Source organism: Candidozyma auris, chromosome 3 (assembly GCF_003013715.1).
Source record: "Candidozyma auris chromosome 3, complete sequence".
Classification (NCBI taxonomy): domain Eukaryota; kingdom Fungi; phylum Ascomycota; class Pichiomycetes; order Serinales; family Metschnikowiaceae; genus Candidozyma; species Candidozyma auris.
In genome coordinates, this window is record NC_072814.1 from 1,547,826 (window position 1) to 1,574,822 (window position 26,997).

Genomic DNA, 26,997 nt, shown 5'->3' on the forward strand with positions numbered 1-26,997 from the left:
CCACTCTGTCACCTTTATACACACTGCGAAATCGCTACATCCGTGGTGGGACATTTAGCTCAAGAATCATTCCCCTTCACCTCTTCCTCCCACAACACACATCCACCTTTGCATAGCACGAACCCAAAGTCATGTTTCAGTGATGAATTCCATCAAGAAGTTAGTAGCATCTTTTGAGCCGTTTTACCTGCCTCCGCTAGAGGCTGTTGGCAAGGATCAGGCTCACAATGAGAAAATGTTCAATGACGAGGCTGAAATCGAGGTCCCTGCGGATCCAGAGATTAACGAAATGGAAGAGCCATCGCATCCAAGTCCCAAGTCGCAGAAGTCTTCGTTTCTTCGACAATTGTGGCTGGTTTTGGTGTTTATCCCGCAGAACTTGCTCTGGAGACCCCTCATGCTCCTTTGGCTACTAATAACATTCCCCTTCACATACTTTTTTGAGGAAGAATACCCCCGAATTCTCAGCAGCAGCTCGGCTCCAAATCCAGAAGAACAGCGTGAGAAGATAGAGTTGCTCAAGAAAGAGCGCATCATTTCAAACCACATCAAGTCCCCAAACTCCCTGTCGAAGTACCTCATACCACCACCACCTAGACTTTTTCCCCTCTCTCGAAATCCCGACAAAAGAAAACGGAAGAAGGTGCTTATATTAGATCTAGACGAAACACTCATTCATTCGCTTTCTCGAGGAGCGCCCAGGTCGCTCGGTGGATCGGGTGGACAGTGTCATATGATAGAGCTCAAAGTGAACAATGTGTCGACATTGTACTACGTCTACAAGCGCCCGTACTGTGATTTTTTTCTCAAGGAGTTGAGCAAGTGGTACGAGCTTCAAATTTTCACGGCAAGCGTGCAAGAGTACGCTGATCCAATCATTGACTGGTTGGAAATGGACTTGATAGATCACAAGAAAGCGCAGGGTCCTCAGCATGAGGCTCAGGGCAAAGTGTTCACAAAAAGGTACTACCGTAACGATTGCACATACAGGCTGGGAGTCGGGTACATCAAGGACTTGTCGAAGTTTTTTCCTCACGACGACCTCAAGAACGTGATAATATTGGACAACTCGCCCATCAGCTATGCTTTGCACGAGCACAACGCTGTGATGATCGAGGGCTGGATCAACGACCAGAGCGACCGGGACTTGATTAACCTCTTGCCGATGCTCTACAGCTTGAGCATGTGTATAGACGTGAGGTTAATCCTAGGCATGAGAAGTGGAGAAAAACTCTTTGAAAATTTATGATATAGCTAATGATTCATGAACAAAATCACCGGTAATGTAGACTTTCGTAGCTCAGTTTTGTCTAGAATTACAATATTCGATATTGTATTTGTACTGGCGAAGTCAGTTTTTAGATACTGCCACGAGTTTTCGCTATTTGTGTGAGTTCTCCTAGTGGCTACAAAAGGCACAAATAAATCATCCGCCAAAAATTCGAAATGCCTTTCAAATCACAAACGATTAAATAGAATCCTTCAGACCCATTAGAGACAACCCGGTGTTGCCCCGATCACTTATATTCCAGGTCTACCAGCTTCTTCTCTTCACAGTGCGCTACATGAGGCATCTGCGAACCCATCTGCTGAATTCTTCAACATGGCTGAGCTTCAACAAATCCACCACAACTTGTCGGTGAAGACAGACCTTGTCAATTCTTTGAAATCGCTAGGTGACTTGCTTCGTGAAGAGCAATGGAGATCAAACGAAGCGTGTCGTCCCTCGATTACACAGACATTGGAGCTTGTGAAGCTCAGTAACGAAGCAGCGTCCGAGGGACTCAGAGTATTGGTCAACTACACTGCAGACAATGACGAGAATCGAAGATTCATGACAAGTGAAAGCGAACAAACCAAGGCGTTCTGGGATTGGGCCGTGGACCTGTTGGGCAAAGATCCTGTGGTGAGCCAGCGGGTGGTGATACTCATGAGCCAATTCATCCACAACGTCAGCGAAGAAGATTCTACAAAGTTTACGGCATTTTTGGGGCAGTTTACAAAACAGCTCGTCAATTTTCTTGCTCAGAACGAGGTTGAAGAGGTTGCTGGTGTCGTTGAGATTCTAGCGGAACTTCACGAAAGGGCCTTGGGTGGAATTTCCATGGAGGAGGCAAGCGGCCTCAAAAAGTCAGTTGTCGGTACTTTCAATACCGGCGACGAGGAGCTTATGCTCTATTCAGCACAGCTTTTCCACAAGCTCACGGCAATTGACCAGTTTGCCTCGCTCTTCCAAGACCCCCACAGTACTTTACATTTTCTAGAGAAAGTGCCTGAGGGTGAAGAGTCACTACGAACAAAAAGAACGCTTTTCGCGGCTCACGGCAACATCTTCTCTCTGCCTGGCTATGATAATTGGAACAACGTGGAAAAAAGCATCCGTTTGTGTGTGGATTCCCAAGCAGATCTCTACGCTGTTGCAGCCGCCGCCATAGACGTCGGTAATTGCGTGAGGAGTGAAAAGGATCAGCAGAAAATCACCAAACTTATAGAGGATACGGTGACGCTCGAAACGTTCATAGGTCTGCTCGTTCAGCGTCCGTTTGGCGACGTGGTCCAGCTCCAATGTGTCCACTGCTTCACCAACCTCATGCTGCAGCGCACAAGCAGCCTACTTGCAGCCAACTCCACGGCGTTGGCCCGTCTCAACAAAATTGTGCTCGACAATGGCCAATTCTACCCCGAGATCGCAAATCTCCTCTTCAAGTTCATGAAGAAACTCATCCGAGTCGCTTTTGTAGAAGCTGGCGGGGACTTGCTTGGGTGCAAACAAGTGTGGGAACTCTATGCGGAAACCAACGCCGAGGGCCACCAAGAGGTGGTGTTCGCTTTGCTCCAAGCGCCAGAAGCAAAACACCTATTAATAGAAGAGGACGTTGGATGTGAGCTTCTTGCCGCCCTCTTTTCCGTCAACCAGCTGCAAGTGCAAGCCCATGTTTTGCTCGAGCAGCTCAAAGCCCAGGCGGTATTCTTCGCCAGCGCCGCGGCATTTGTAGCGGCCTCTATAGACAGACCCCAGGTGGATAGCGCGATCGTCGAACCTTTTGCCAAATTCATGGAGTCGGTAAGTGGGGCCATTGGGCAACAGGAGCCCCCAGAATCTGGAGGCAACATTGTGGCCAACAACTCCAAGTTCGTTGCGGCAAGCGCCCTTAACTTTTTCGAGGAATTGCTGCCTCTGATTGCCTGTTCCGCTGCCATAGAAACCTGTGAGCAGTTCCTCAGGTCGCACTGAAACTGGTCTGGGGAGCTGTTCGTCGGGGCCACCACAGTGCTCGAAAAAAATGAATCTGCTTCGGGGCCGCGAGTACCCGCTACTTTTCCGAAGAACATCTCAGGCAGCGTCAATGCGGCACCGGAGTGCTTATAATACGTAGGGCGCCCCAGACTGAAATTTTTTTTTCAGTCTTCCACCTCCACAACTTATCGCCATGACAGTTAGCTCTTTCTTTTCCCACGTCGAGAACGCTCCTGCCGACCCTATTGCCGAGCTCATGGAGATCTCGGCCAAAGACTCCAACCCAAACAAAATCGATGTGAGCATAGGAGTCTACAAGTCGGAGGAGGGCGACCCTCACTATGTGTTTCCCTGTGTGAAACAGGCAAAACAGATTTTGGCTGCGAAAGACCCTGGCCACTGCTACACCAACATGACAGGCATCCCTGCGTTCAGACAGCTGTGCCAGAGAACGATTTTTGGCCAGAACCACGATAACGTGGTGTCTCTCCAGGCCATTTCCGGCTCCGGCTCGTTGCATTTTGCATTTGCTTTTCTCACCGGCTTTGTGGGGCTCAAGGACTACTATGTGGGTGTTCCTTCATGGGGCAACTACAAGGGCATGATTGAGCATGTTGGGGGCAACTTCCACAGTTACAAATACTTTGACGAAAAAACCCGTGCGGTTGACTTTGATGCTACTTTGGAAGCGTTGAAAGAGGCTCCTGCCAAATCTGTTTTTGTTCTACAGGCAGTGTGCCACAACCCCACTGGGTGCGACTACACAAGAGACCAATGGCTGCAAATCATAGCATTGCTCAAAGAAAAAGATATCTTCGCCGTGTTTGACATTGCTTACCAGGGTTTTGGTAGTGGCTCTGTAGACGAGGATGCTTGGGCCATCAGAGAAGCCTACGCGGCCAACCTTGAGTTCATGGTGTGCCAGAGCTTCTCCAAGAACATGGGCTTGTATTCGGAGAGAGCTGGCTGTCTCCATGTGGTGCTTCTGGACAGAAAGCTTGTGCCTAATGTGACGTCCCAATTGACTGCTCTAGCAAGACACGAGATCTCGTTTGCTCCTGCTTTTGGTGCTAGAGTGGCTACTCTCGTTCAAACGGACGAGCAGTTGCAGCAACAGTGGAAAGTGGATGTGGCTGACGTTTACAACAGAATCAACAATGTCAGACACCAGATTGTTGAAAAACTCGGCAAGTTGCGGACCCCAGGTAACTGGGACCATGTGGTGAAGCAAAATGGGTTGTTTTGCTTCACTGGATTGACTCCTTTGCAAGTGCAAAAATTGATTCTGGAGCACTCCATCTACCTTACTGCCAACGGCAGAATCAACGTCGCTGGTCTCAACAATTCCAATTTGGATACATTTTGCAAGGCCGTTGACACTGTTGTTAGACAGTACCCATCGGAAGCAAAAACTACTTGTATAAATCTGTAAGAATAATGCATACTATTACTAACACTCTATAGATGTGATCGTGACATTAGCAAATGAAAATATGTGATAATTTGCCTGGATGCTTGATAAGTACGGTAAGGAGCCTCATAAATTTTTGTGGTGGATCTTCTTAAGATGTGCTTTCAAATTATCCTTTCTGTTGAAGCGACGACCGCAATTCGGCTCTTCACATTGAAAGGGTTTCTCGCTCGAGTGGCTCTTCAAATGACGTTTGACATGCTCTGGCCGCTGAAATCGTGCTAGACACAAGGGACACTTGTGCTTCTTCTTTGGATCGTAAACCTCCTCCTCTTGTTTCTTGACAAAGATAGGGCGTTTGTTCTCCGACTGAAGAATGCTCTCCGCAAACTTGGCAATATCCTCAGTAGTAGCTGCCTTTTGAATTTGTGAAGCCGTAGGGTACGTCTGAGGCACCTTTTTGTTTAGCTTCTTGGCAGCAGCACTGGCCAAGGTTTGGCGAGGCTTCGAAGTCAGCGAGCCTCTTGATCTGGAAGACAGGGGTTCTTGGCTCTCAATGGGGGGCATTAACCTACTTGAAGTCTTAGGAGGCAGGGGTGATGCGTGGTTTCCGCTGCTGGCGTTGGTGATGGACGCGAGGTCCATCGATGCTGGGTACGACTTCAAATATGAATCGTTGTGGTCTGGAACAACGAGCAGAGCCAGTAACAAGTCAACAGATGCAGATTTGGAGTAGGAGTTACCTGAAGACAGGTCTTTTCTCGGAGACCTTCCAGAAGAAGATGCGTCTGGGGTAGAGTCGGTGAACACATTGCCCAAGTCCTTTGAAGATTTTCCCGCTCTTTGTTTCATCAACTGAGACATTCTTTGTTCAGCAAAAGACGTGAAAGATTTAGCTTTCCTCAACTGTTTACAAGCATCATCTTCTTGATCCTCGATGGTGATGGAATCGAGAGTATCATTACGACGAAGCGGCGCCATGCCGGGACGAGCGCTCAGGTTCAGGCTGGACGCAACACTCAAATCGTTCAGGCTCAAGTTAGATGGGAATGCCAGGGCAGCCAGGCCCATGGCCAGGCTCAGAGACTCAAGCAACGAGCCGCCGAAGCTTCGATTATGAGAGATGGGGGTAAAAAATTGAGATGCCATGCTGCTGTGATCTCTTCCTGCTGGAGTGTTCAAAGGCGTGGCGTCGTGATCACTTAAATGGCCACTACCAACGCCGGGAGATACAAACTCGTTGTGGAAAGGGTTTGCCTCGCTAAGGTTAATGCCGTGAAAATGCTGAGAGGTGGAAGCGGTGAGGTGGCCCGAGGGAGTTTGGGCGGATGATAATGCAAGGTTGGAGGCGTTGGAGGTACCCTTCATGTTGGCAACGGTGGCCAACAAATGCGCTGACGAGGGCTCCAAGCTGGCTCTCAGGCGGTTTCTTCTATGGGTTTTCCCGATCGGAGTCTTGCCGACTTTGGTATGAGTCAATGGAGACACATGGGTGCCACCACGTAGAGGAGTGGTATATAGGTTTGTATGGGAAGAAACAGACAGAGACTTGTGTCTGCGGCCAGGAGTGGCCGTCTGCATTGCTGAATGAGGCGAGTCTAGTAACAGAGGGTTCGACACCAGCAGCAGTAACTGAGGCATCAGGTCAGACAGCAGCTGGAGAGTGTTTGACGAGTGGGAGTGGGCAAACGTTCCCGAGGGAGGTTCAGCAGCGTTCGACACCAATGACGCCAGATGCTTATGGAAAGAACGCTTATAAGCTGTGTCGTCCAACGAGATATTTCTCGAGTGGTTGAAGTTAGTTCTGGAATTCTGCAGTAGGTAGAACGGCGCCAGAAGCGGTCTATCGACGGAAAAGTGTTTGGAGTGCCCCATTTCAGCCGGATCAGGCATGTGCTTATGGTCATCCAAGTCGAACTCCAACGTCAGGTCGTAGACGAAGTCAGTGGCCATATCTGTGGAAAAGTCCAAGCCGTCGTACACGTTGGGCAGCCCCTGGTAGTCTTTTGAAGGGGGAACGACCTCCAGATCCGAAAAGTCCAAGTCGTTCTCCAAATTCGGGAGGTTTGTTAGCGTGTCCGAGTTGGCGTAAGGGTTGTGCTGCTGATGTGGCTGCTGATGCGGGTGGTGATGCTGGGAGGGAGAGCTCATAAGGTAATTTTCCATGGTGTGGCCATGGGTGACGAAGTGGAAGGAGGAGGGGGTTGTGTTGAACGAGGTGGGAAACAGTCAAGGATGGAACCGTTGACGACAGTAGCGACTGGAGGGGACTGAAAAGTGACGGGTTGGAGCGGTGAAAATAAATAAAAAAAAGAAGCCGGCACGAAACGAAGTGAAGATAATAAAAAATAGCAAGAGGAGCAAAGGGAACAGTAGCCAGAGGTAATCTGGGAGTAGTGACTTTCGGGGGGCTTGTGGTGTGGGTTTTCCTTTTTTTTTTTAGGACACTGGTTCAATGGTTTTCCTATAGAGGGGAAAATAGCGAGACATGCCAGAGAGCGGCCCAGAAAACGCACACAAAAAAAGCAGGGCATAAAAGAAAAAAAAATAGCCCAAGCACTGAGCGAGGCACCAGTGGAATAGTTACCAAAAACGTGAGCAATTACTCGAGAGACGGAATTGAAGTGGAAAATTCACCTTCCAAATCAATGTTTCTTCGTCGCCGGTCCAAATATAGAAGCGGATCGCTACGGACCACGTCTCGAGCCGTGGATCAAGAAAGCGCTCGCTGGGCGGGCGCAACAGGGTTCTGGCGGGCGGGGCGTGAACAAGAATCAAGGACAAAGAACGTTTGAGGAGGAGGAGCCCTAGGCCATTTTCCGGGGAAACCGCCTGAGGCAAAGCGTGATCACATTATGGAGGTGTGCTTTTTATTTTTATTTTTTTTTTTTTGTTGTAGTTGTTGCAGCTTTTCCAATTGGCTGTGGTGGCCTTGTGATGTGCACTTGTTGCAGCCATTTTACCCGGTGACCTCTTTTTGTGTAGGCGCTCGAGAGACACTGGGGAGGCTGGACCGAGCGCTGCGACTGAATGCTCAGGGCTGTGGAATCCGTGCAACATTCCTTCAAGAAACGCCTGTGTCAGGGAAATACGAGAAGGCGTGACAAGAGAGATTGCATTGTGTATTTTTTTTTTCTTTATTTCATTTTATTTTTTTTTATTTTGCTGTCGCCAATTGCTTGTGTTTTTTGTTTGTGGCTTGATCAAGGCTGTGCTGGGCGACTTGCTCAGGATCAGGCTGACTGCCTCTGCCTCTGCCTCTGGAGAGTGGAAATTTACTGCGGCCGCGAATTGGCAGCGTCATGGAAATCTTCTTCTGCCGCTGGCAATGGATTCGCGCTGGCTCGGGTTCAGAATGTCTCCTGGCGGTGGTGGTCTTTTTTTTTTGGCGCGAGAAGAAATCAGACGCGTCCCCAGATAGTGATTTGGCAGGTACTGCAGACAACACGCGTGTCGCAGAACACCACAACGAACGCGTTCCATGCCCTTGCAAGAAGCACCCTCACGCCAGCGTCACGCCAGCGTCACGCCAGCGCCACGCCAGCGGCCCCAATGACGCACTTCGAATTGAATTTAATGGCAGCGTGTTGCTGTGATTTGCTATGCATCAAAAGCCTCCCACCCTCTCCTCAACGTAAACTCACTAAGCTTCTACACCACGAGGGTCCTCATGCACCTTGCAGTGACATCCATGCATAGAACTCTGCACAAGGGCTCGCTTACAGCCCATGCGCCAGGGCTTCACACACACCCATTGCCGTGGGATATTAATGTATCCAGCTAAGAATGACCCTTCATTGGGGAAATTGTTTCCATTGTTACTTGTGCTGCCTGTTTGTATGTGTCGGTACCTCCTTTAAGCTCACTATTGGACTTGGTATTTGAATCTGGATAATCAGCATCTCGCACAATAGCTTGAACTGGGTACACGGCAAGGAAGCTTAGAATCTCTTGTATGCTTCGACATGAGAGTCGCTTTTACACAGCAAGCATCCTTGCCTTTCATCTTAATCCTTGGAAAAACCCAGCAGTAAGGGGCTCCACGTCAGGCCATGCAGAAACGGCATTTTACGGCATTTTCTGCTGTATCATCTTCACTTGCAAGTGTGCATCGTATCCCATAAGTTGAATCGACGCTCACTTTGGCAAATAAATTGCTTTAATTTATACTGCACCTCCATGATTCTGGTCATTGCCTTGGCCACAACTAACTTCTTACTCTCCATTCCCTCACAGCAACTTACGCTCCATTTCTCCCATGGTCCTTTGCTGTAAGCTGATGCCAAGTTGCGGTTTTGAGCACTCTCATGATGATAGTTTGACTCTGCTCATGCCGCTTATATCCTGCTTTTCCATAATGCAAAGGAAGGTTCCGCTTTTGCTGATGCACATTTTCCGTTGCCACACGAGACGGTTAACGTATGAGGAAAGGAGAGGGTCTGTGTTTGGTTTCAGGCGTCTCGTCTAAGGCCAAGTGGGTCTCCATATATAGCTAGGCGCACCGTCTAAGCCCGTGTGGACCTTGAAGAGCTTAAAGCTTACCGCCTTCCATGAAGCTATTTTCTCTACAAAACAAACCTCTAAATACTAATTTTATTCGGTGGCTAAACACATAACTTATGGGTTCTGCTTGACAAAGTCAACACCCTTCTTGATGTTGCCAATCAAGGTCTCCTTGGCCTTCTTGATCAAGCCCTCCTCGTAGTCGGACAACTCGCCCAAACCGTGCACCTTCTCGGCACCCTGTGGGCCCAAAGTCACCTTGGAGGAGAAGAAGTCAACACCCTCGTCCTTGAACAATGGGGAGTCGACGAAAGATGGCTCAACAACGTCGGTCTCACCGGCCAAACCGTCCAAGACGGCACCAGCGAATCTGGCACCAGCCTGGGCCATGGACAAAGTGGCAGAACCAGCACCGTCCTTGGCCTTGACAACCTCGTCACCACCAAACTGGATTCTGTGGACCAAAGCGTCTCTGGTCTCGGTGTCCAAGTCCTTGTGCTTGGTCTGAGACAACAATGGCACAATGGTGACACCAGAGTGACCACCAACAACGGTGATCTTCTCGTTGACAGGGTTAGTGCCAGCAACCTCGGAGGCGAATCTGGAGGCTCTCAAGACGTCCAAAGTGGTGACACCAAACAACTTCTTAGGGTTGTAGACACCCTTGGACTTGAGCACCTCGGCAACAATTGGCACGGTGGAGTTGACAGGGTTGGAGATGATACAGAGAGCAGCGTTTGGAGCGTAGTCAGCAGCAGCCTTGGCCAAGTCTCTGACAATAGAGGCGTTGGTGTTGAACAAGTCGTCTCTGGTCATACCAGGCTTTCTTGGGACACCAGCAGGAATGACAATCACGTCAGAGCCGGTCAAAGCCTCCTCCAAAGAGTCTGGGTTGTAGCCCTTGACGGTGGAGTTGGTTGGGACATGGGAAACGTCGGCGGCAACACCAGGGGCACCCTTCAAGTCGTAGAGGGCCAAGTCGGTAACCTTGTGGTTCAACTTCATCAAGAGCGACAAAGGCTGGCCAATGCCACCGCCGGCGCCGAGAATGGCCACCTTGTAGGCCTGGGAAGCGGAAGAAGAGAAAGATCTAGCAGAAACCTTGAACATGACGAATAGGTAGTAATTGAGGTCTGGGGTAAGTTGAGTGAAAATTGCTCGCACTTATATATTTCGGCACGGGCTGGCACGGGATAGTGTGAAAACCGCACTGGAGCACACGGCGTGGGCCAATCAGCGCGAGCCATTCTGGGCACCCTCAACCGACCCCGATCCATGCCGACATCGATATATCTCAAGAAATTGACTGAAAGCGTTGGGTTATGGACGATTATACGAGAGCGGGCCTCATTTGTGATGTTTGCCTCGTTTTTCCTGGGTCAATTGCGTGATCGAGTGCTGGGTAGTTTGAGTCCACACTGGTGAACGAATGAGATTTCGCACCGGACATAATCTGGGGTTGAGGGCTTGACAGCCATGTGGGTGGGAAATAATCCAGACAGAAAGAAGGAGACTTCGAAGATGACGGCTAACTTCGAAACTTGATCTGGGTTGTAGTACATCGCTGAGCAATTCTCATCCATTGCTTGTTCCAACCTTGATGAATTGCACGGTTTGAAATGTAGGGTTCCTAGCCCTCGAACAAGGAGTTGGGGCTACACAGTTGCAAGGACGTCAAGAATCGCTTACGAAGTTATCCAATTGTGCTGAAATTTGAAAGCGTGAGATCACTCAGATGTTTATTTTTGAGCAGTGAGTGTTCTTCTACATTTGTGTTGCACGTTCATGGGTCTTTGGACTGATTTGCTGAACTTGCGAAAAGTCTGCAAATTTCAACAGTATGAATTGAATTTCAAAGTCATTTATGGCTCAAATGGGACCGCCAGTAGCTTGTGGTTTCTAGAAGCAAGTGAAAACGATGGTGTTCTTGCAATTTCGCGAAGAGTACATGTTTAAGTAGTTAGTGTGAGTACCAGAGAATAACCCATGAGGGAATTTTTTAAAGATCTATTATGTACAGCGCGCATTTATGGCCAAGTTGGTAAGGCACCTCACTAGTAATGAGGAGATCGTCAGTTCGAATCTGGCTGAAGGCATTTTTTTGCGCTTCAAGTCTCTATTTACCTACACACCGTGAATCCAAGTTCACATCATCTATTTTTTTTGAATTGCCCATCATGACCACCAAAGAGCATGCTAAAAAGCATTCCATGGATATTTCCCATGTGGCTGCTGTAGAGCTACCGTTCAATGTTAAAAACACCGACAGAGCAGTGAAGATGCTTGGAGGAAAAGAGAGAATCCATAAAGCCATCAGTTCCCAATACCGACCCACGGCAATTCAGCCCAGTAGTCACGCTGTTGACGATAAGAACTTGGAATTGAGACTTCGAAACGATCCATTTCATCATCCTGTTCAAGCCTCCGTGAACAGAAGAGAAAAAGTGTTACTTAAAGTATCTATTCCTAAGTCCAGTCTCCCAAAGGACTACGAAGAGTCTCCGCAGAATTACACGGTCAGGGAGCTCATTAAGCGCAACACAGAAAAGGGTGGTCATCATGTGAAGGTTGAGCCTGTGGCCATAATAAATAAGAATTACAACTTTAGGGCAATTGCAGACTTTCAGATGTCTACCAAAAATAACAAGATGGCTCAGGATTTCAACAAGCAAGTGTTGAGGGCAAACAAGGTTGACGATTTAAAAGAATTCTACAAAAAAAAACTTACCGTGACCGATGAATTAAAAGACCCAGAAGTATTTGAGAACAAGGATCACCAGCTCATACCTCCACCGCACTTCAGTGGAGTACGCTTTCCGTTTGACTTCCGCTACCAAAAAAGTCCATACACTGTTACCATTCGGGATGATGAAGGTGATATGAAGGTTGTGATGAAGTCAGATTCAAAGAAGCTCTTCACGAACACAGTCGATTTCTACAACGATGACATTCCAAAAGAGCCACTCCCCGAAATTGTCAAAAAGTACGAATGGATGATCAACAATGACCTTTCACAAGAATACGCGGACCGAAAGCTTTTTGATTGCATCCATAATCTAAGGAGATTATTTGAACTCAAGCCAATTTGGTTGAGAAAGCTGCTTGTTGATGTCACGCCCACTCATCTCAAAGCAGCCGTGAAGGAGGCTCTCCCATATGTCTCATACTGCTATAAAAATGGCCCTTGGAGATTCTGCAATGTCCGGCTCGGAATCAATCCAAAGGACGACAAATCATACTGGATGTATCAGAGTGGGTACTTCCGCTTGCAAGGTCTTCGCACCAAGTTTGACCAAACTGAAGACAGCACGAGGGCTCTTCCAAATACAATCAAAATGACGCATCCAGATTCTGATGTGAAGGTCTCTGAGCACCTTTTGTTCACTGGAAAAAAGCTTCCACGAGCTATCAACTATCAAATCGGAGATATTATGGATGAAGATGTAATGGGCGTCATCAAGAGAGCTGAAGAAAATGGCGAGTTGCTTAGAGATACCTTGGATCCGCAAGAGGGCTGGATAAACTATCAAACTTTCGAGACAATACGGCGCATAGTCAGATACAAGCTTCGTCGATTGTACAAGGAGGAACCAATTGATCGCGACAAGATCCACGCAATTGTCGAGGCCGACTACGCTGAAAAGGATGGTGAAGCTGCAGTAGATGTTGGTGAAGAAGATGAAGATGAGGAAGAGGCTGACCTTGGCGACAACGAAGATGAAGAAAACCAAGATCAGAACGGGGTCGAAGATGAGAACGATATTGAGGAAGATATACTTGATGACAACACCGTTACCGAAGGATCTGTGTTTGACAGGATCAAGAAGGCTGACGGCCGCGCAGCAGAGAAACTCAAGGAATTTGTTGGATTCATCAAGCAGGAATCCACTCAATTGCAAGACTAATCTTCCAAGTCATTATATTGTGTTTTTCGAGATGAAGTTTTTGTTTGCTGCTTTTGTTGGATTCTAGGTACCCTCTAGTCTTTCGAGGTGAACTCGCACGTCAGAAGGGATGCGTAACCGAGCCAGAGAAGATCGATCGAGAGTGAATGACGCTCTTGGAAATCAACCGAACAATCCAAGGTCGGAATTATGTCCCAAGAATCTCAACTCTTCCGGGCTCGACATTCTTATTACTAGTATTGCAATGGCTGCAAAGTGAGTCCTCTCGCCTTGGTGTGCAGTACGTTCACTGCTCGTCCTGAAATAAATCAAACACGTAGAGCGACACCGCTTCCAGACAGAGAAAAGAATACACCCACACAAATCATGACCAAAGCTACAGAAACTGCCCTCGCTCTTTTCGCTTTGAGTGCGATCTACTTTGCCTTGATCACAGGCACCATTCCAACTGGGGAGTTCGTGCAGAGAGAGATATTACCATACTTGCCGTGGTGGGCTTTAGTCACTTTTGGCAGTTACGCCTTGGGCACGCTAGGCTGGGGCGTGCTTACATTCAAGGACAAAGAAGGCAGTTACAGAGAGTTGTTGCAGCAAATTGACGAGGCCAAGACATTCTACAAAGAAAAAGGACTTGATTTGGACGAGTAAGTTTGGATTCAAATAGATGATGATGAATGCCATAATAAAGTGAAATTTGTACACAATGCGTAGAGTTCGTAATGAAGTAAATGCAGCAGCGGCGTACACCCAACTGGAGATCGAATGAAGGCATGAATATGATGACACAGTAATAATACAACAAGAGGTCGATCAAAACCGGCCACGACGGGGGCCACAATGGGGGCCTATGACGACAGTGAGGTCTGTGAAGCCTGCGAGGCCTGTGAAGCCTGCGCTCTTTGGCGTCTCTTCGCCTTAAGGCGCTTCTCTGTCTGTGCAAACACTCGTATGGCCACAGGCACATCCTTCCACGTTTCGTCGGCCTTTGTGCTCTCAGAATCCACTGCCAAGTCCTCTGGTATATTCTCCTTATTGAGAAGCTTCACTGGCGGGTGGAAGTCTCTAGGCCACACGCCTCCTTGTTCCCTGAGCTTCTCAGCCGCTAACTTCCTTCGATCGTTCCAGTCCTTCACGTCATCATTATATATCTCCCAGACACAGTTGATGCACCCGCTCATGCAACAGTTGTCTGGTTCTCTAGGTTTATCAGGCACCGTTACCCCTGCAATAATTCGAGGCTGCCCGACGTTCATTCGACTCGAGCTCTGTCTAGTCTCGCCCTTGATTCTACCTCCGAACACAAGCGCAATTCTTTCTTCGGGCGAGAGATTGTCTAGTGAGTACTTTCCTTCAAAAGTCGTTTTTGTCTGTCCTCTGAGCTCCTCGAGCTCTCTGGGCTTCATCAACAGAGCTTCTATAGGTTGTCTAGGATGGGATGGTGTTCTTAGCACCAAGTCGTAGAATGCAAACTTCTGAGAAGACCGCCTTAGTGAAGTGGACAAGTGTCTTTGGGCCGGTCTAAACATGGTTAAAGAACGAAAGTGTTGTCTAATCAAAAATGGTTTGAGAAGTTTCCATGCGCAATACACTGTTTAAATGTTCTAGCAACAAGCTTCTGTGTGAGCACAGCTGCACTGCGTACAAGAGCTTCCCCAGCGGTGAGAAAAGAATGCTTCATTACAAATGCTTACATTGGCCAGGCGCGATGTCGTCATGCACCACGAAGGTGGCCGTTTTGCAGCCATTAAATGGGACTATGATTTCTGATTTTTGGCAGAGACGCTGGCTGTTATTCCCTAAACGCCCTCAATGTCAAAAGCTTTAAGAGCTTCGTCGATGCTGAGAAAAAAACCGTCTCCTAACCTGGTGGCTACGGTGTATGTACGTACCTCTCCACCACTGCGGTGTGAGGACCGGCCTTTCACAAATCGCTTGTAGTTGGAGTTGACAATATCGGCAAGACCCAGCTTTCTGAACCGGCTTCTCACTTGTGTGTTGGTGGGCACTCGTGCAAACGAGACGCAGATGTCATTCACCTCGCTGTATCGGCGAACAATCTCACAAAGCGTCTGGGTGGCTGACGCATCTATCGATGTCATGCCTTTGCAGTCAAAGATAACAAATTTGATGGCACCTTCTTCAAAACCACGCATCGACGGCTGCGAGGGATGCACCAGGAGAGTGCCGAACTTCTCGATCCGACTGAGGCGGCTGCGAAGGGCGCCCAGATTGGCGAAATTCAACGGCTCGGGAATCTTGATAATTAGTACACCTTCGATCTGCTGGATCTCGGCAACCAAATCGGCAAGATTGTCTGTAGATGTAGTGTTGGAGTCACCTTCCTGCTCTGCCTCGGTGAAGGTAGCAAAGCTTTCCTCAATGAGCTCATCGGCGTTCCTGAATACCGATGTGTTGGGCACCCTTCCCAAAATGTGAATCCGAGACTGGGTGCCTGCTTTGATGATTCTGACAACGGCAATGACAATAGCCAAGATCACTCCGGACTCGACGTTCCAAAAAATCGTCGTGGCAAACACGAGGAATAACGAAATGATCTCGTCGTGGCCATCGATTCCCCAGAAAAACATGACGTCCTGCGGCACCTCTTCGATGACCGTTAACCCGATAATTGTGGTGCTCAAAGCAAGCACACATTCAGGTAAGTAGTAGAGGAACGGGAGCAAGTACTTTATGGCCACCACCACAAGCGCAGCCATGATGACAATTGCCATTGGTGTCAGAGCACCCGCTAGAATGTTGACCTTGGATCTTCCCAAGGCCCCAAACGAAGGTAAGCCACCAAACATGGTGATTGCAAAGTTGCACATTCCAAGAGCTACGAGCTCACGATTTGAGGATACATTATAGTTGTAACGAGCCCCTAGAGCTTTGGTGGCGGTGGTGGAATCGAAGAAGCCAAGAATCGAGCAAAGGAATGATGTTTGAAACACCTTTTTGAATAGTGGGAAGCGCGAGAGCTTGAAGGGATTAATGATGATGGAAGGTGCTCCATGAGAGGGATCAGTCTTTTTGGTTTTCGTCAAATCACCCACAATTTCCACCCCTTTGCTTTCCCAATCAAGAGTGTACGACAAGATAGTGGCCACCACCACCATTGCAAGAAGCTCGGGAATGTACACAGCCTGTTTAATGCCGTGCTTGTTGACTAGAATGTTCTTCATTTTCCTAACAAGAAGCACAATGAGTAATGTAGCACATGTGATGCACACGGTGAGTTTATGGGCCATGTGGATGTTCGAAGCTGCAAACACGACTTTCTCTACAATCGTGTGGTGAGGCTCCTTGTCTGCTATATCCTGGAGCCCGAGCTGAATGTCAAATTGGTTGATTATCATCACCACACCCATAGCACCAATAAAGCCCTTGAGCAACGCCCTGGAAAAGATATTATCGAGAAACCCCCACTTGAGCAAACCACACGCCAACAAGATCGCCGACATGCCCACGGAAATCGTGGCACTCACCTCCAAATTGGTCAAGCTCTTATCCTTCCACACGTGCATGATCTCCTCGATCACCTGGCCGTACAAAACAGCAGTAGACGGCAGCGGACCCACCACGAGAACAGGAACACCGCCAAACACAGCGTAGGCCGACGCAGCGCCTACCACAGAATAAAGACCCACCAATGGCGGTAACTTCGCCAACGACGTCGCCAACGACATCACCAACGGTACCTGGAAGCTTGCCATAGTTGCCCCAGCCAAAACGTCTCCTAACAAGCTTGCCTTAGCGCTGTATTGAGGGAGCCATCGTAGAATGGGTAGGTAGTAACTCACGTAGGCCCATCTGTTGAAGGACTTACTGTGCGCCTCAGACAAGGCCTCCAAGTTGATCAGATCAACGTCACACAGGCGGTAGTTTGCGATCACGGGCTCCATGCTCTTGACAGATCGAGCTGAGCGCACTGACTGGGAGCTAGGCACAGAGAGCAACGGCGGCCGTGCTCTTCTCGCTGCTGTGTTGCCATTGGTCCCCGAGGGCAGCTGTGATGGTGGGGGTGTTGATCCCAAGAGCCTGGCAGATTCGGCTGGAGGAGGCATTTCAGATCCTGATCCACGGTTTTAGAAGATTAGTTTGGGTTAATTCGCGATTCCTTGATTCCGTTGATCTGAGGAAATGCGCTTCTTTTATACATTCGGTGTTTTTTTTTTTCCTGTCCTCTATCCAAGGTTGTAGTTTTCTTTATTCCCATTTGTGAGCCGTGCCTTTATGGTTCCTGTACTCGGCTCCTTCGTGTACCTTGAGGGGACCTTCCCCACCAAAGGGCAATTCTCGATAATAAGGATGATTTTATATTTTTAGATAAAGCTGTCAACAAAGAAAAAAGATTTAAATAAAGGAATAATGGCGACTTGATGATTTGCGCTCCGAGTGTACTTGTGTGTTTTGCAGCCATTTCTGTGCATCTACTCGTCTTGCAAGTCACAATACAAAGTCTATTCGTCTAATAAATAAGTTTATGAGTCTTCGGCTTCCTTGACGATCCTTTCCAATAGCTCGTTGGTGCCGAAGGGGTTTTGGATATACAAGTTGTGGCCTCCCTCGGCAACTGTATAGTACCGGGCCACCGGAGTGTCGTTCTTCTTGTTGAGACGCTCCACCATCTTTTCACCTGCCTCGCTGTTCATGAAGTCATATTGACCGTAGACAACATGCAACTTAAACTTAGATAGAGTTTCGCCTGAAGCTTCTATGAACTTGTCATAGAGCGGCCATCTGCTTGTTGTGGATGGGTTCAACAAGTACTTCACATGGATATCAGATTTGGTCCCCGTGGTAATGGAGTTGTAAAGGTACTCCACAAGAAGACAGCATTCTGTATTTGTCCCGTAGACCAATTCATTTTCACTCTTGAATACCTTCTCACCGCCGAGCTTCTTGATCACCTTATTGATAGCAAAAAGCTTGCTATACCACATTGAGTAGTATTTTGCAACTCCCCAAGGACCCATGAACTTCAACAAGCGAGGCAACTTGGGCTGGATGTAATACCACTTGTATATGCTGTTCTGCAGAAGGATGGGAAATCTGCTCAAGAAATTGTACGAGGTGGGATCGAGTGTGGGCTGGTTCTCTTCTTGCTCTGGAATTGGCGCTGTCAACGCAAATGCTGTTCTTTCCACTCCAACAGGCGACAAAAGCACCACCTGCTCCACTTTCGAAGGGTTTCTTAAAGCATATGAGCCAGACCAATAGCCACCAAAAGAGTGACCGACAAGGAAGTCTATCTTGTCAATTCCCGAGGCCCTTCTCCATCCATCCAATGCCGTGGTGTAAAACTTCTCCATATCTTCCATGATGGGCATGAGCTTGTCCCTCGACTCCTTGAATGCCTCTTTATCGAAAGTATAGCCATCTATAAGCTTATAGTATTTCTTGTAAAGTAGTTTAGGGTCCGTCTCCTTGGTATCATTCATCTTTATATGGGTGACTTGAGGGATTGGAGCACTGTAATCGATACTCTTAATCTCTGGGTTCGAACTCAATGCAAATGTGATGTTATCAAGAAAGTGTACTTTGTAGTTATGTTTGAGTCCCCTAAATCTGTTGATGACATGAAAATTTCTTGCAAAACATCCAAGAGAGGCACCATAGCCGTGAAGAAACACTACATGCTTGGTTTTGTAGTCCTTTCCATTCACCACCTCCAACGCAACTTCATTGATCCAGTTCCCATCCTTGTCAATAGTAACCTTCTTTGCCTCTCTTTTTACTCCCTGATTTTCCTTTTTCTCGAGCAGAAAGTGGTGATCGAGCAATTCCTGTTGTAGTTGCTCAAGACGTCCTGGTCGAAGAGAGTTCCACCAGATGTTCACGAGTTTTGTGAATGGCAACGTGTTCACGAACCTTCCATTGGGCTTATAGTTTGAAGGAAGTTGAAATTTTCTTTTCCAAACACGATTCACCGCCAGCTGGCTAAAGCCTAGCCGGTTTGCAAGCATGGGTTGCAAGAACGGGAAGGACGGTAACAACCGCGGCTTCTCATCACATTAGACGCCCAGAGTGAGCGAAGCTCATTAGGCCGACCTACAGCTTGCTTACATGAATTTGTAGTGCCAAAGTAGGGCCGCCAGACCCTAATGGGTTCATGATTAGTCTGGCGAGCCCAGCGTGTCGTTATTATATACATTTTATGTGTGTTAACATTCACTCGCCTCTAGTAGAAGCAAGCTCATACTGTGCAGAATTAGTTGTCATCACCCTTGACCAAACCAACCTTGGCTGGCCTCAATACCCTACTATTCAAAGTGTAGCCTGGTTGCTGGACGTGGAAAATGGTGCCGGGCTCCTTGTCTGGCTGGGGAACTTCAAAAGTGGCCTCGTGGTGGTTGGGGTCAAACGCCTGGCCCATAGGGTCCATCTTTTCAATGCCATGTTTCTGCAAGGTCTTCTCAAACACATTTCTAGTCATAGAAAAACCTTCAAACAAGTTCTTCACTTCGTCGTTGGCAGATAATGTCTCCTCCTTGACGGAATTCAAGGCCAACTCAAAGTTGTCAAGCGACTCCAACAAGTCCTTGGCGAACTTCTGCAACGCAAAGTCTTTACTCTTTTGCATTTCCTTCTTGGTGGTCTCTTGCAAGTTACGGAAGTCGGCCACGGCTCTGGCGTAGTGGTTCTTCATGTCTGCCAAATCCTTGTCCTTCTTCTCCAACTTCTGTTTCAACTCGGTGACCAAAGGGTCCTCTTTAGGCTCCTCATTTTTTGGAGCCTCAGCCTCTTGCTGAGCAGCTTCTTCTTTGGTCTGCTCCTCTTTCGCAGCTCCTTTGGACTCTTCACCCTCTGCCTTGGTGGTATTGAATCTCAACCCAGCAAAGTTGTACCTTGCAGTAGCGAGTGGAACGGCCGTGGCGGGTCTGCTAACTCTGAGGGATTGCCTCGAAGCAGATCTCGCGGCTTGTAAAAGTGCTCTTTGCATTTTTAGTGTACCTTTAGAATTATGAAGTGGTCTACGCTTACTTCTTGTCTCTGGTGACTCCGAGAAATTTTCAAGGCCCAGGGACACTTGTGTACAGGGCTTTGGTAAATAGTGTGACTGGGGGTGCAAAGGCAAAAGGTGGCAACGGCAAAAATATCGAGAAAGGTAATAGGAAGTTTTAAGACTTTGATAAAGCAGTGAAGGAAATGTATGGAATGCTCGGTTTATTCTTCTCCATGCACTGAAGAAGGGCAATATGGACTTCAAAGCAAGGTCGTGTGGCAACAAGGGGACTGGATAACGTAGGGGAGAAAGATGAATGGATTAGGACTGCCGATTTCAGAAGAAAAACAGTTCCTTTACTGTTTTCAAAGCAACCTATTTTCACCGGCACCAAGACTTTCATGATATCGGTGGTTGCAAATTGTTGATTCCGCGAAGAGTTGCAGATGAGCATAGTTTGATAGGCATTCTCTCGGAGCCACAAAGAGGTTGCCGAAACAAGTTTTGACCGCTATTCAGCGAAAGTAGGGTAAACGACATCGTTTGGATTTAAGTTAACTTCGAAACTAGGATTATACCTGACGAGAAACCGAAAAGCCTTTCTCAAATTGTATATGCTGCAAGCTCACCTTGAGTATTCACCGTTCTCGGTGTACTGCCTCAGACGCTACAGCTTAGCCGTTCAAAATGTCAAATCATGTACATTCTGTACTAAAAAAACAACACAGTACAATATTACGTTTGTTGGCACAATTTCTGATTTTTGGTGGTCACAAATCCCTTCGTGGCACTTTCAACGAGTGGGTATTCGCACCTTGACATTAGATAACCTTGTCAGGTTTGTAACTCGACGAACGAATTGACATATCGCTTACAAAAAGACAAACAAGAGAAAAAAATCATAACCTTACGATCCTACACCATCATGCAATCCGGCTTCGCTAATAATCCGTAATAGGCATCTTCTACGGAAATTTCATTGTGTGTACCCATTTGACTTATAGGCGCCCAGCGTCGGGCCGAATGGGTGCAAAAAACTTGATCGCCGCGGCCGCCTTTTTTTTTTTTTCTTCCCTTATCTCTGCCAACCTCTTCTCTGAGTACCTCACTTACACACGTCATAGTTTCAAAAAAAAAAAAAAAGAAAACCAAAAAAATTACGGAACCGAAGAGTGCAAGACTTAAAGATAGGCCAACCTTTTGTCGTCCTTCATACCGACTCCCCGCCATGTTCATCCAGGTTGCTCGACTGTATGTCTGAAGAAAATGGTCCCCACAAGCAGCAAGGTTGAGATTTCGCCAACGCGTTCTCAAAGTATATTTGGAATTTGCCTTGGAAGATCTGGTCTCCGCAATGGGCAAGTCAAAAGAAACAAGAACCATAATGGACGAGTCATCTGGTTCCTGAACGGGCCTGCTTTGTCATTGGTTGTTTCTTTTGTTCCTGGTGTTCCTTTTGATGCGAAGCTTGCAGCTATCTTATCTGCCCTGATAGCAACCACTGCCTCCTGCACTTTTGCCGTGGCCCACTTATCCATTTGCAACCAGACCACACACCGCATGCAAACGGCCTTATCTGGGAGATGAGGCATCGAGCCTTTATATATTAGCCGTATTTCACTTGCTTTGGTTTTTCCGTAGCCCACACTCTTCAACATGTCCAAGACCACTCCACTGACTTCAATCGTGGAGGTGCTAGATAACACCAGTATTGAGTACGAGCAGAATGACAAAGAGGAGAAGTCGTGGTGGAAGAAAGTGGTAGATTACTTGGAGGTCAATAACCCTGGTGGTTTGACAAACACTCAGAGGTTTCTCTTTAATCACGACTTGCGCCCGGTCGAGGCTGCCAGGAGGCAGTGGTCGTGGTACAACTATGCGTTTTTCTGGATCGCCGATTCTTTTAATATCAACACGTGGATGATCGCTTCCACAGGCGTTCAGCAGGGCATGACTTGGTGGCAGACGTGGCTTTCGGTTTGGGTCGGCTACTTTTTGTGTGGAATTTTCGTGTCGATCTCGGCCAGAATCGGTGTTGTCAACCACATCTCATTTCCCATTGGTGTGAGAGCATCTTTTGGTATATTTTTTGCTGCATGGCCTGTCATCAACCGTGTGGTGATGTCTTGTGTGTGGTACTCTGTTCAAAGCATGGTGGCTGCTCCGTGTATGGGGTTGATGTTGAGATCAATCTTTGGTCAGCATCTCGACGAAACCATGCCCAATGGAATCAATAATCCCAACTTGACCACATTCCAGTTCTTGTCATTTTTCCTTTTCTGGCTTTTCCAGCTCCCGTTCCTCTGGTTCCCTCCACACAAGATAAGACATTTGTTCACTGCTAAGGCCTACATTGTTCCAGTTGCTGGTGTGGCCTTTTTGGTCTGGACGTTGGTGAAGGCACACAGAGCAGGTCCAGTTATCAGGAAAAAGTCTACTCTCGGTAGCCACGACTTGGCATGGACGTTTGTTGAATCTACAATGAATGCATTGGCAAATTTCGCTACGTTGATCACCAACGCTCCAGATTTCTCTCGTTTCGCCGATAAGCCATCCTTCAGCATGAAGTATGTTGTTCAGACTGTTTCTATCCCGCTTTGTTTTTCAATAACCTCCTTGATCGGTATTCTAGTCAGTTCAGCTTCTGAATCGTTGTACGGAGAGCCAACTTGGAACCCTTTGGATGTTTTGGGCCACTTCTTGGACAACTATTCCGCTGGCAACAGAGCCGGAGTGTTCTTGCTAGGATTTGCCTTTGCAATCGCACAGTTGGGAACCAACATTTCCGCCAACTCACTTTCCTTCGGTACAGACGTGACGTCTCTTCTACCAAACTACCTCACAATCAGAAGAGGTTCGTACCTTTGTGCCATTTTGGCGTTAGTCGTCCAACCATGGAACTTGACCTCAAGCTCTTCCAATTTCACAACTTACTTATCAGCGTACTCTGTGTTCCTTTCCTCGATTGTGGGAGTGATCTGCTGCGACTACTATTACGTGAGAAGAGGGTACTTAAAGTTGACCCATTTGTACTCTCTTTTCGCTCCAGAAGATAAAACACAGCCGTCCTATTACAGATATAACAAGATTGGATTGAATCCAAGAGCACTCATTGCATACTTGTGTGGCATTCTACCAAATATTGTGGGGTTTGTGGGACAAGTGAAAGGGCAAGACTCAGTTCCAATTGGTGCTATCGAGGTGTACCGACTCAACTTCTTCATGGGTTTCTTCTCCTCGGGCATAGTGTATGCGCTTTTGTGCTACTTCTGGCCTGTGAATGGAGTACCAGAAGTGAGACCATTTGAGAAGAAGTGGTTCGAAGAGTTCCAGGATGTGGAAAACTTCGAAGAGGAGTTGCAGGGACACATAGTTCACGAGGGTGTGGAGCAAGTGGGCTCGTACTCCACCGCAGTCACGAAGAAAGATATCGTGTAAGTGTCAGGAATAAAAAATAAAAAAAGGAATTTGTGTATGGTAAAGGATTTTGTTGATAGTCAATAACTTTTAGGAAGAGTAGAGAGTGAGCAGGTCAAGGTGTTTGCAGCCAAAAGTGCACCCGTACACCAAACATTCGTAAAAGCATTCGCAGCCACTAAAGAGTTCATACTCTACCAATAGTCATGTATACTTTATTCCACCTCTAAATCTTAAGGGGATCCATCATAGTCTATGATGGGCTTTTCAGTATTCTAGGCTGTCTCAATTAATTCAGCCTCTCCGACCTTAACAAATATGTGCGACACCTCAAGTGAAATCCATTGAGTCACCTGCGGCATTCTGGTTGCGGCCTTATCTCAGGATTCTCTTTGTACTACAAAGGTAAAGATCTCTTCACATAAATCTCACTTGGGAAAGATATTAAATAGATAGCCTCAAACACTCAGTGATTGAGTATTTGTAAAATGCACGTCATCAAGAAATAGCCCATTTCTCCGTCTTATATTAAGGTGCCCTTCCAGTGACTCATTGAACGCGGCTACTGGAGAAACCGATAACCTGCCTGTGTTAGTGTCAAAGCTTTATGTGCATGATCTTGGCCCCGGTTCCGGACACAAGGAAAGACGGTTGAAAATTTCCACCCCCATTCTCAAACCTCAACTCAACCTTCCACAAATCAGTATGCTCTCCAGATCAGTGCGTCATTTCTCGTCCTCGAGTGCTTCGTTGAAAAAATTGAAGATCGGGCTTATTCCTGGCGACGGTATTGGTCGTGAAGTGATCCCTGCTGGCCAGGCTGTATTGGAGAAGTTGCCCAAGAGCCTTGATTTACAATTCGACTTTGTCACGTTGGATGCCGGCTACGAGTTGTTTCAGAGGACGGGCACGGCGTTGCCTGAGAAGACGGTGGAGGTGTTGAAGCTGGAGTGTGACGGTGCTCTTTTCGGTGCTGTTTCGTCTCCCAGCGTGAAGGTGGCAGGCTACTCTTCGCCAATTGTCGCATTGAGAAAGAAAATGGGCCTTTACGCCAACGTCAGACCGGTCAAGTCCGTTACTAGCTCAGACAAGCCCGTGGACATGGTCATTGTCCGTGAAAACACCGAGGACTTGTATGTGAAGGAGGAAAGAACATACAATGCTGAAGACGGCTCGAGGGTCGCTGAGGCGATCAAGAGGATTTCTGAAAACGCCACAAGCAAGATCGCTACTATGGCCTACGAGATTGCCTTGCTGAGGCAAAAGATTAGAGAGACCTCCAACCTCAGCAGTCTTCACTCCAAGCCCTCTGTCACCGTGACCCACAAGTCCAACGTCTTGTCTGCATCTGATGGCTTGTTCCGTGAGGTGTGCAAGAACGTGTGGGAGTCGAACAAGGACAAGTTCGGTTCGGTTGAGTACAAGGAGCAAATTGTCGACTCGATGGTGTACCGTATGTTCAGAGAGCCAGAGGTCTTCGACGTGGTTGTCGCTCCTAATTTGTACGGTGACATCTTGAGTGATGGTGCTGCTGCCCTTGTGGGCTCTTTGGGTGTGGTGCCCTCCGCCAATGTCGGTGACAACTTTGCCATTGGTGAGCCGTGCCACGGTTCTGCCCCAGACATTGAGGGCAAGGGCATCTCCAACCCAATTGCTACCATCAGGTCCACTGCTTTGATGTTGGAGTTTATGGGCTACCAGGAGGCTGCTGCTAAGATCTACGAAGCTGTTGATGCCAACTTGGTCGAAGGTAAGGTGAAGACCCCAGACTTGGGCGGAAACTCCACCACCCAGCAGGTCATTGACGACATTGTTGGTCGTTTTTAATAGACGAAATGTTTTGTAGAGAAAATAACGACACTAGAGGTTCAAGCTGCGAAATGTAGATTATCTTGGGATATATATTGTTCTATAATGTCTGCCTACTACTGCTTATCACGAACAAAACAGGCTGCAAAGAAGCCGATGCCCCCATCTTCTTTGGGTACAGCTCTCACGCATCCTCCAGCGTACTGCTTCCGAATTTCACCATCTTCGCTCAATGAGGTGAATTCTTCTTCCCATCCTCGTCTTGGCCACGACGAAATGACAACATCTCTTGGCGCAAGCTTCCACCCTGCCTTTTTCACCTCAGGGTCACTGAGAAGATCCACAACAACTCTCTCGTTTTCATGGGGATGAATAGAACAAGTGGAGTAGACTACCTTATGAGCTTTGGGAAAAGACAACGCATGCTTCATGATCTTGAACTGAAACCCCGCTAGTTTCTGGAGTCTGGTTTCGTCGGTCTCCTCCTTACTTTGTTCGTTTGCATTGGCATCTTCAATGGCTCTGCCGAAAATTCCAGAACCGCTGCAAGACGGATCTACAATGATCCCTGTGACAGATGGAAAATCTGTTGGGTTCACCGTGGTGAAATCAGCATGGACAACCTGGATAAGATTTTTGCGACCCTTACCCGTGGCTCTTTGACACATCATCTTGAGTGTATTGACCCTCTTGCTGTCTCTTTCAAATGCATACACCAATCCATCGTTCTTGGTAACAAATGAGGCAGCATGCGTCGTTTTGTTACCTGGAGCAGCAGTAGCATCTATAACATTTACATGGACATCTGAAGGGTCGTTATTGAGTATTTCTGCCGGGAAGCAGGATGCACGATCTTGGATGATGATCTCGCCATGAGTGTACGCTTGGGTGCTTGTGATTTTCTCCCTTGGATGTAGGCCGTAAAGGTTGTGTATGATTTTGTCCTTGAAAATCAACCCTGGACTCGTGAGGTCCTCAATTGACCCCACCTCGGTCAATTTAGAAAAGAAAGCATTCTTCATCAAGGATTCGGGAGTCGTCTTCAACGTGTTCACACGAATCCACCGCACAGGAGTTTCATCATCATCAAATCCCTCCTTCAAAGGTAGCTCGGTTACAGACTTAACCTTATGCTTGAGCTTGAGCTTCGTGAGCTCAGCTTGCATTCTCGTCTTGTTCAAGAGAAAGGCTTCCTTGATGGGGTGCTTTCCCAGCTGAATTCTTCCCTTTGGCGAGAAAAGAAAATCCTGAACGAGAAGTGATAGTAGGGCGTCCGAGACTTTGAGCTTCTTTAGCTGAGGCACATCTTTAAGACGGGACTTTCTGATGATGGTGTCAATGTGCTCCTTATACTTGAGCGTGGAGATGACGAGAGCGTATACATGTTTTGGTGAATTGGAAAGTTTGCTATTGAAGATGCGGTTTTTCAAGCTGCCCTTATCGTTGTCGACGAACTTGGCTGCTTCGAAGTAGAGTTTCATAGGTAGCAGATGCTCATCACTCAGATACTGCAGGAGATATACATGTACGGGACCCAGAAGACCAAGATCCAGTTGGTGATAAATTTTAGATTATACTACTAGTAATGAAGTAAGAGAGATTCTAGGTTAGAGTTCAATGGAATACTTAAGTTATTCTCCTTTCTTCTCAGCTCTTCTCAATGTGACGCTTATGCAATAAGTCCATGGATGCAAAATGCCTACCATCTAATTACTCACATTGCCCTCTCATTCATTTCATCTCACCCTAGGCAAATCCATGATCACTA

General features: G+C 47.5%; 14 protein-coding genes and 1 non-coding gene across 15 annotated transcripts; 8 read left to right on the top strand and 7 right to left on the bottom strand. All coding sequences in view use genetic code 12, as the record gives it.

Annotated features, from left to right (window-relative positions):
• Positions 1-142: 142 nt before the first annotated feature.
• On the top strand, positions 143-1,249 carry CJI96_0003331 (Nem1-Spo7 phosphatase catalytic subunit NEM1; the record flags this gene model as incomplete). The annotated part of the gene is made up of 1 exon (XM_029032831.2): positions 143-1,249. The coding sequence occupies one exon, from the start codon at positions 143-145 to the stop codon at positions 1,247-1,249; it is 1,107 nt and encodes a 368-aa protein (XP_028893146.1).
• A 354-nt stretch (positions 1,250-1,603) lies between these two features.
• On the top strand, positions 1,604-3,235 carry CJI96_0003332 (uncharacterized protein; the record flags this gene model as incomplete). The annotated part of the gene is made up of 1 exon (XM_029032830.2): positions 1,604-3,235. One exon carries the CDS (start codon positions 1,604-1,606, stop codon positions 3,233-3,235), a length of 1,632 nt encoding a protein of 543 aa, XP_028893145.2.
• A 196-nt stretch (positions 3,236-3,431) lies between these two features.
• AAT22 (Aat22p) lies at positions 3,432-4,670 on the top strand (the record flags this gene model as incomplete). Its single annotated transcript, XM_029032829.2, has 1 exon — positions 3,432-4,670. The coding sequence occupies one exon, from the start codon at positions 3,432-3,434 to the stop codon at positions 4,668-4,670; it is 1,239 nt and encodes a 412-aa protein (XP_028893144.2).
• Positions 4,671-4,775: 105 nt separating this feature from the next.
• On the bottom strand, positions 4,776-6,815 carry CAS5 (Cas5p; the record flags this gene model as incomplete). Its single annotated transcript, XM_029032828.2, has 1 exon — positions 4,776-6,815. The coding sequence occupies one exon, from the start codon at positions 6,813-6,815 to the stop codon at positions 4,776-4,778; it is 2,040 nt and encodes a 679-aa protein (XP_028893143.2).
• Positions 6,816-9,266: 2,451 nt separating this feature from the next.
• Positions 9,267-10,262, bottom strand: MDH1-1 (malate dehydrogenase MDH1; the record flags this gene model as incomplete). Its single annotated transcript, XM_029032827.2, has 1 exon — positions 9,267-10,262. The coding sequence occupies one exon, from the start codon at positions 10,260-10,262 to the stop codon at positions 9,267-9,269; it is 996 nt and encodes a 331-aa protein (XP_028893142.2).
• A 913-nt stretch (positions 10,263-11,175) lies between these two features.
• Positions 11,176-11,248, top strand: CJI96_0003336. The gene has a single exon. It is a non-coding gene; the product is annotated as a tRNA-Thr (tRNA).
• Positions 11,249-11,329: 81 nt separating this feature from the next.
• CJI96_0003337 (transcription factor TFIIIC subunit TFC1) lies at positions 11,330-13,057 on the top strand (the record flags this gene model as incomplete). Its single annotated transcript, XM_029032826.2, has 1 exon — positions 11,330-13,057. The coding sequence occupies one exon, from the start codon at positions 11,330-11,332 to the stop codon at positions 13,055-13,057; it is 1,728 nt and encodes a 575-aa protein (XP_028893141.2).
• A 366-nt stretch (positions 13,058-13,423) lies between these two features.
• Positions 13,424-13,705, top strand: DPM3 (Dpm3p; the record flags this gene model as incomplete). Its single annotated transcript, XM_029032825.2, has 1 exon — positions 13,424-13,705. One exon carries the CDS (start codon positions 13,424-13,426, stop codon positions 13,703-13,705), a length of 282 nt encoding a protein of 93 aa, XP_028893140.2.
• A 197-nt stretch (positions 13,706-13,902) lies between these two features.
• CJI96_0003339 (uncharacterized protein) lies at positions 13,903-14,583 on the bottom strand (the record flags this gene model as incomplete). The annotated part of the gene is made up of 1 exon (XM_029032824.2): positions 13,903-14,583. The coding sequence occupies one exon, from the start codon at positions 14,581-14,583 to the stop codon at positions 13,903-13,905; it is 681 nt and encodes a 226-aa protein (XP_028893139.2).
• Positions 14,584-14,853: 270 nt separating this feature from the next.
• On the bottom strand, positions 14,854-17,121 carry CJI96_0003340 (uncharacterized protein; the record flags this gene model as incomplete). Its single annotated transcript, XM_029032823.2, has 1 exon — positions 14,854-17,121. One exon carries the CDS (start codon positions 17,119-17,121, stop codon positions 14,854-14,856), a length of 2,268 nt encoding a protein of 755 aa, XP_028893138.2.
• A 417-nt stretch (positions 17,122-17,538) lies between these two features.
• Positions 17,539-19,023, bottom strand: CJI96_0003341 (uncharacterized protein; the record flags this gene model as incomplete). Its single annotated transcript, XM_029032822.2, has 1 exon — positions 17,539-19,023. The coding sequence occupies one exon, from the start codon at positions 19,021-19,023 to the stop codon at positions 17,539-17,541; it is 1,485 nt and encodes a 494-aa protein (XP_028893137.2).
• Positions 19,024-19,268: 245 nt separating this feature from the next.
• On the bottom strand, positions 19,269-20,000 carry MGE1 (Mge1p; the record flags this gene model as incomplete). Its single annotated transcript, XM_029032821.2, has 1 exon — positions 19,269-20,000. The coding sequence occupies one exon, from the start codon at positions 19,998-20,000 to the stop codon at positions 19,269-19,271; it is 732 nt and encodes a 243-aa protein (XP_028893136.1).
• A 1,659-nt stretch (positions 20,001-21,659) lies between these two features.
• On the top strand, positions 21,660-23,441 carry CJI96_0003343 (nucleobase cation symporter-1 family protein; the record flags this gene model as incomplete). The annotated part of the gene is made up of 1 exon (XM_029032820.2): positions 21,660-23,441. The coding sequence occupies one exon, from the start codon at positions 21,660-21,662 to the stop codon at positions 23,439-23,441; it is 1,782 nt and encodes a 593-aa protein (XP_028893135.2).
• Positions 23,442-24,125: 684 nt separating this feature from the next.
• Positions 24,126-25,247, top strand: LYS12 (homoisocitrate dehydrogenase; the record flags this gene model as incomplete). The annotated part of the gene is made up of 1 exon (XM_029032819.2): positions 24,126-25,247. One exon carries the CDS (start codon positions 24,126-24,128, stop codon positions 25,245-25,247), a length of 1,122 nt encoding a protein of 373 aa, XP_028893134.1.
• A 98-nt stretch (positions 25,248-25,345) lies between these two features.
• On the bottom strand, positions 25,346-26,710 carry CJI96_0003345 (rRNA (cytosine-C5-)-methyltransferase RCM1; the record flags this gene model as incomplete). The annotated part of the gene is made up of 1 exon (XM_029032818.2): positions 25,346-26,710. One exon carries the CDS (start codon positions 26,708-26,710, stop codon positions 25,346-25,348), a length of 1,365 nt encoding a protein of 454 aa, XP_028893133.2.
• Positions 26,711-26,997: the final 287 nt, after the last annotated feature.